The sequence below is a fragment of the Hesperophylax consimilis genome, chromosome 14 (assembly GCF_061612785.1).
Source record: "Hesperophylax consimilis isolate HC1 chromosome 14, BYU_Hcon_1.0, whole genome shotgun sequence".
Lineage (NCBI taxonomy): Eukaryota > Metazoa > Arthropoda > Insecta > Trichoptera > Limnephilidae > Hesperophylax > Hesperophylax consimilis.
Window position 1 is genome coordinate 22,491,886 of NC_142849.1, and position 7,459 is coordinate 22,499,344.

The 7,459-nt window shown below is 37.9% G+C and overlaps 1 protein-coding gene across 2 annotated transcripts; it reads right to left on the reverse strand.

Moving 5' to 3' along the window:
• Positions 1-465: 465 nt before the first annotated feature.
• Positions 466-7,055, reverse strand: LOC149418068 (uncharacterized). Of its 2 annotated transcripts, XR_016303152.1 has the most exons (3): positions 3,487-7,055; positions 2,361-2,510; positions 466-1,778 (listed from the first exon to the last, which is right to left on the reverse strand). XR_016303152.1 is itself a non-coding variant. In XM_089639638.1 (2 exons), the coding sequence occupies exons 1-2, from the start codon at positions 6,617-6,619 to the stop codon at positions 2,431-2,433; spliced, it is 3,213 nt and encodes a 1,070-aa protein (XP_089495764.1). In that variant the 5' UTR covers positions 6,620-7,054; the 3' UTR covers positions 466-2,430. The 2 variants fall into 2 exon arrangements, 1 of the variants encoding a protein (XP_089495764.1); XM_089639638.1 differs by having other exon boundaries at positions 466-2,510; positions 3,487-7,054.
• Positions 7,056-7,459: the final 404 nt, after the last annotated feature.

Here is a 7,459-nt window from a genome sequence, read left to right on the forward strand (position 1 = left end):
CAAGTGTTTTAGTTTTTTATTATTGTGACAGCTGTTTCGGCTTACAAGGCCATTTTCAAACTGTCTATAATAAAAAACTAAAACACTTGCAGAACTTAATAATAATATTATCAAATTTAATCTAAATTAAATTTATAAAAAAAAAAAAAATTAAATGGAGTTCTACGAATTAAACACAACAACAATAAATATACAAGGAACTATACCCACGAATATCTTTTTTTGGTAAGATAAAAATGGTATTCAAATTAAAATTCACTATATTTTGCCAATTTCAAGATGCACATAAAACAATATGGTGAATTTTAATTAGAGTTCTCTTTTTATCATGTAAAGCATATCAAAAAAGTTGTAATGCATTGTAAAATGTCAATGTGTAAAACCATATCTTAGCTTTTTTACTGTATTACTTCTGTTTAGAATAATTTGGGGCTTGATGGAGTCTTTAAAATAACAGACGCATGGTTTAGGTTGCACAAAACTGCATTTGTACTTTATTTAATGTTACGAGTTTAAATTTATTCCTGACCCGGGCAAAACACTTTTACAGGTGGTCAGTTGACCATAATTCCTGACTGTTACTATTTTTTGGAGAGAAGAAGTCAAAAATCCACTCGGCGAGGCTTTTTATAATCTAATCAATCACACACATTGACAATCTAAATATCAAAACAAATACGGTCATAGAAGCCAATGGTAATTAAAACACCTATTTTATCCATAGGCCCTAGTTTTACTACTGACCGCTAGGTGCTAGGCAGTGCCCTGTAAAATAAATGGTTGTGCACTTAGCTAATAACTTGTACATTTTAAACATATTGCCACCGCCGGGATGAGAAAAAAAAACTGGTGGGTTTTTTTTTTTTCGATATCAATACAAAAAAACTTTCAACAAATATCAAAATAGTTCATTATAACTAAACTACCTAAACCTGAAGGGATCGGGAATATAACTTAAAACAATCAAAAAATATAATAACCCTCATACAAATACATAATCCATAAAATTAATCACATTATTCCATAAAATTAATAAATCCATAACCTGATAATTCATAAGATTGATAAAAATTCATAAAATTAATAACATTTACACATTTAGATCACTTAATTAACTAATATTCTAGCTCCCGTATAGAGCAGTTCAAAAACTGAAGTCTGTTTTTTTTTTATATGAGTTCATACTTGACTCTTTTCTTTTAATAGAACACAAAACACTGTAATCACTGCACTGTGTAGACCGTTCACTCTGCATTCGGTCCAGTGGTGATCATCCTGTCAAGGGTGGTACATGTTAACTCAGGGGGTTGAGTCTCATATTAAGGGTGCCCTGTCCTGGTAGGCAGCGAATACCCCTGGTCCTGGTTGACTGGAAGCCCCAGTGGCTTCTGGATATAGGTTGGTCAACCACAGCGATGCTCTATGGTCAGTAGTCCTGTGTGGTAGCATCGGTTCAGCCTTGGTTACATTAGGCTGTGACCTTGGGAAGGTCTGTAGTTTGCCGGGTCGGGAGATGCAGATCCTGGTTTGATTCTATAGGCATCAAACATATTTTTGTGATAGGTCGCACAAAAATGCCTTGGGACGTCTTGAGGGTAACCACCCTCACTACGCCATCAGGTCCTGGATGAGTTGCTGTTATGCGCGCCATTCTCCATAATGCAGGAGGCAGATTGTCCTCCTTCAAGATGACCAGATCGTCCTTTTTTATGACTTCTTGGCTGCTGGCCTGCCATTTGGTCCGTTTTTGTAGTTCAGCAAGGTAATCTCGTTTCCATCTACACCAGAAAGTTTGAATTAAGGCATTTAATTTTTGATATTGGCTTAGTCTGTTCTCTGGTAGCTCGCGGACGTCTACTTCAGGGATGATAGAAGCCTCAGTGCCCATAAGGAAGTGGTTGGGGGTGAGGGGGAGTAGGTCGTTGACGTCATCAGACAAGGAAGTTAAAGGACGGGAGTTCAAACAAGCCTCTATCTGACAAAGTAAAGTATATAATAATTCAAACTGTAATGGATTATTTTTGGTAATTCTATATAAATGAAACTTGGTAGATTTAACTGCTGCTTCCCACAGCCCGCCGTGATTTGGCGCCCTAGGAGGAATGAAGTTCCAAACTATACCTTTATCTGCTAAAAACCTATGAATTTTGTCATTGTTCAGCTTTAGACTGGCATACAACTCTTGAAGCTTGTTGGAAGCTCCTCTGAAGCTAGTTGCATTGTCAGAAAATATTTTTTCAGGTTGACCCCGCCGGGCGATAAATCTCTTTAAGCAATTTAAAAAAGTATCGCTTGACAAATCCGTTACAAGTTCTAAATGAACAGCTTTAGTAGAAAAACAAACAAATATGCAAAGATACGATTTGATAAGTGGAGACTTCCTCAGCGCTCCACTCTTCATGTCAATAGGTCCAGCATAATCAAGCCCCGTCACCGCAAATGGTCGACTGGGAGTGATTCTTTCAACAGGTAAGTTTCCCATAATCTGCTGGCAAACTCGAGGTTGGTATCTAAAACATATAATACAGTTATGTAAGACTCGTTTAACAGTATTTTTTCCTAGTATGGGCCAGTATTTCAAGCGTATTTCTGCTAACAGCGCTTGTGGCCCGGCATGTAAATGCACATAATGATAATGTCTTATGATTAATTCGGTTAATTTGTGTGTAGGCGATAATATTACAGGTTGCCTTTGTTGATGTGATAAGTACGTAGCTAGTTTTAGTCTACCATTTGCACAAATTAAACCATCTAATAAACAAGGATTGAGGGCTTTCAATCTACTATTTTTGTTTACCATCCTGTGATTTTTCAAGTCCTTTAATTCTCTTTTAAAGGAATGTTCTTGAGATGATTTCAGCAGACATTTTAAGGCTGCTTCTAGTTCGGTGACAGTTATATTGCCTCCGATTTTATCTTTAGGATTCCGACAATTATTTATAAATCTCAACGCCAAAGCGGTAATTCTCTTCAATTTGGTTAGCGATGAAAATTTTTCGAAAATCTCCCATTCTTGAACATTAGCTGCCAGTAATACATTTTTACTCTTAACCTCAGGGGGATTCAAACAGGACACCTTGGATAGTGGCCAAGCGCTGATCTCTTCTGTCAACCAGCTTGGTCCCTTCCACCAAATTGAAGCGTTGACTAACCTTTCAGCTGTGGTACCTCTGGACAGTATATCCGCTGCATTTTCGGCCGATGATACGTGTCGCCACTGGTTTGGATCGCTGATATCCTGTATTTCCGCTACCCGGTTAGCCACAAAAGTGTTCCACCGCGCTGGTTGACCCCTCAACCAGCATAATGCTATAGTTGAATCGCACCAGTAATGAGTGGCCGATTCCTCTATACTTAACTCCAACTTGATATTTCTAATCAGTTTGGCTAGTAGCACAGCACTGCATAGTTCCAACTTGGGCAGTGAAATACATTTCAGTGGTGCTACTCTAGACTTAGAAGTAAGTAGATGTGCATGTCGCTTACCCTCTTGATCAGTTGAGACGACGTAAGCGCAGGCTCCATATGCTTTTTCCGAAGCGTCGCAGAAACCGTGTAATTGTATATTCCTTGGCGCTCCGTGGTTAATTCCCCTCGGGATTTTCAATACATTTAGTTGTGATAGTTCACCTAGATAGGCCCTCCAGGGTAGTAAAATTTCATCAGGTAGTGTGTCGTCCCATGCTGCTTTTGATTGCCATAATTTCTGCATAATTAATTTGGCCACCACTATTATGGGGCCTAGGAGACCCAATGGGTCAAAAGTTGAAGCTATGCACGACAATATCTGACGCTTACTTTCCGTCTTACTTGACGGTCTTTTAATTTCATATGATAAACAATCTGATTCATTATCCCAGATCAAACCTAGGATCTTTTCAATTTTGGAATTGTTAGTGATCATTTGTTCACCATTGCTTTTCCCAGCAATTTCACCCTGGCCCGACCCAGATGACAATTCCGAAATATTCGATCTCCACTTCCGCAGGGTCATTCCGGCGGACAGTAAAATATCATGTACCTGTTGCTTCAACCTGACGCATGCGTCCAAGTCGTCCTCTCCGGTCAACAGATCGTCCATGTAGAAATCGTTTTCTATGACCTGGCTTGCTACGGGAAATTTAATGCGATTGTCCATACCGATTTGCCGTAGACATCTAGTTGCCAGGAAAGAGGAAGGTCCCAAACCGTAGGTGATTGTCTTCAATTTATAATGCCTGAGTTCCTCTTCTGGAGAGTCGCGCCATAAAATCTTCTGCAGGCTGCGATCCTCTGGGCGTACGTTGATTTGACGGTACATTTTTTCTATGTCCGCCGTCATGACGTATCTATGTTTCCTAAAACGTAAAAGATGAGTGTATAAATCTTTTTGAATAACAGCTCCTACCATTAATGCATCATTCAGGGAAATACCGGTCGACGTTTTAGCCGATCCGTCAAATACTACACGCACTTTAGTAGTGCTGCTCGCTTCCTTTATTACCGCATGATGCGGCAAAAAATAGGAATGGTCCTTTGTTTTCTCACATAGCTCCATGTGATTTAATTGCTCATATTCTTTCATAAATTGAGCATACTGAGATTTCAGTTCAGGATTCATTAAAAATTTTCTTTCCAAACCTTTGAATCTTTTTTCCGCTGTGCCTAATGAGTCACCAAGTTGGTTGACACACGGCCGGCGCGGCAAACTCACTACGTATCTACCATCGCTCTCTCGGGTGTGCGTGGCTACAAAGTCGGCTTCACAAGCTTTCTCCTCGTGGTTATAAAAACTTGGAGGCATCACCTCTTCCATTTTCCAAAATTTTTCAACTTGATTTGACAATGTATTTATTGATAAACTACAGATTTCTGGTACTGGCCTTTTTTTATGGTGAGCGTTGATCGGGCCCGAGATGATCCATCCTAATTCTGTCCTTTGGAGAGTAGGTCCGGTATCCAATCTTAGCCGATCATTCTTCAAGATCTCCCAAAAACTCTCAGCGCCCAACAGTATATCAATTGGTGCTGCTATGTTGAAGTTTGGATCCGCCAATTCCAATCCTGGCGGAAGCTTGAAATCCTTCCTGGCCACCGTTGCTTGTGGTAAATTTGTAGTTATTTCCTGCAATATTAGACATGTGATATCTTGTTTATAATTTGTTTTTAAAGATTTCATTTTAATTGCAACCCGTTTCTTTATATGGGTCACGTTGTTATGTATACCCGACACGGGTTTGTTTATGCTTTCACACTTCAAATTCAATTTTATTGCGAACTTTTCGCACATAAAATTTGATTGGGCTCCTGAATCAATTAATACCCTTGCTTTATGCATTTCATTATTGCGATCTAACACTCCTATGATTGCTGTCGATAATAACACAGTTTTTTCCGCCTTCACCAAGGCGGAGTGGTTGGACACTGAAACTCGTTCAGTTTCCATATGGTCGCTACCTCCAGGGCAGGCTTCACCATTTTTATCGGAATCATTACTCGGGTGATTCCCTTTATGCAATAACGTGTTGTGGCTATCGCTACCACATAACTTGCATTGTATATTAATTTTACAATATGAGGCCGTATGCCCTAACCTCAAACATTTGAAGCAGGCCCTAGACCTCTTTATCATTTCGCTTCTCTCTCCTGAAGTTAACTTTAAAAACTTTTTACAATAATAAATTTTATGTCCTTTATCGTGACAACATATACAATTATTGTGGGCGGCTGCTAAGAAAACTGATTCCTTTCTAGGAATGTTATTGTTGCCGCCATTTATTTTCGGGTAGGTAACATTTTTTTTCGATTCTGTATGTAACATTAATTCTAAAACTTGCGCCCTCGACGTTAGACACTTGAGAAATTCTCCTAACGTTGGTAATTCTTCCTGTAATGTTGTTTGTTCCCAATGCTTTCGCGATATTGCGTCTAATTTATTAGAAACTATATAAATAATTAATGCATCCCATTGATCAATTTTTAAGCCTAAATTTTGCAGAGCCTTTAGGTTCACATTAGTCTCATCAATTAAATAGCGCATGGCTACCGGATCCTCTTGTTTCATTTCTTTAAGTTGAAACAAAGCTTGTATATGCTTATGAACGGTAGTTCGTAAATTTGCAAATCTTTGTTGCAACAATTCCCAGGCTGACACGTAATTTAAATCTGATACTTCGAAATTGGCGATCACTTTCGCTGCATTCCCCTTTAAGCAGGATTGCAGATAATAGAATTTTTGCACATTATTTAACGTTTGATTATTATGCACCAGTGTCTTGAATGTCTCTAAGAAGTTTACCCATGTTTTTTGATCACCATTGAATTCCCTTAATTGGAGGTTAGGAAGTTTTATTGCTACCTTGTTTTGCTCAACGGATTGTAACATTTCTTTTGCTTTCGCTAAAATCGAATAATATTGATTCTCAAAACTTTCCCTTTGGGAATTATTCTCGATGTCGTCAGAATCTGGTAGAGATTCTATTTGATCTTGAATTAATTCAAACTGGTTTAATACGTTTTCAATTTTTTCATACCTAATTTGGATCTCGTTTACCGATAAACTATTTATTGAATCCCCGAACCTCGTGAGTTTACCTTTTAAAACTCCTCGTTTGGCGATTAGCGATTTCATATTATCCATCTTAATTGCGTAAAAACCAAAAAAAAATGTTCCCTTTAAAATATTTTCTGCGCAATCGTATTATAATTGAAACCACAAATAATGAAATAACCAAATCCAGCCGTACCTTGACAAATTCTTACAAATAATATGTTTGAGCTACCTAACCTTAAAAAACCAACAATAATAATACACAATGACTTGCATCTATGCTGTAGGTAGCCGTTTTTTTCTTTTCAAATTATTATATTAGCAAAATACACAGTAAAACATAGCTTGTTTGAACTTGGAAATGATTAAAAAGATAGGAAGGCACAAGGTTACTCATCTGAATTTCTTCTGGAATTGGCATCAATTTTTTCCATCAAAAGCCTTTTGTTTGGTGCTGGTTCATTTTTCCGATAAATCCTCTGATTATATCCATCCGCTCGTTAGGACCATGTTTAGAATAATTTGGGGCTTGATGGAGTCTTTAAAATAACAGACGCATGGTTTAGGTTGCACAAAACTGCATTTGTACTTTATTTAATGTTACGAGTTTAAATTTATTCCTGACCCGGGCAAAACACTTTTACAGGTGGTCAGTTGACCATAATTCCTGACTGTTACTATTTTTTGGAGAGAAGAAGTCAAAAATCCACTCGGCGAGGCTTTTTATAATCTAATCAATCACACACATTGACAATCTAAATATCAAAACAAATACGGTCATAGAAGCCAATGGTAATTAAAACACCTATTTTATCCATAGGCCCTAGTTTTACTACTGACCGCTAGGTGCTAGGCAGTGCCCTGTAAAATAAATGGTTGTGCACTTAGCTAATAACTTGTACATTTTAAACAACTTCATTTTATGTCATT

Coding starts and splice junctions, on each gene's coding strand:
- LOC149418068 (XM_089639638.1), bottom strand. CDS start 6,619: ATGGATAATATGAAATCGCTAATCGCCAAACGAGGAGTTTTAAAAGGT. Junction 2,511..3,486: donor CGTCTCAACTGATCAAGAGG/GTAAGCGACATG, acceptor TATATGTTTTAG/ATACCAACCTCGAGTTTGCC.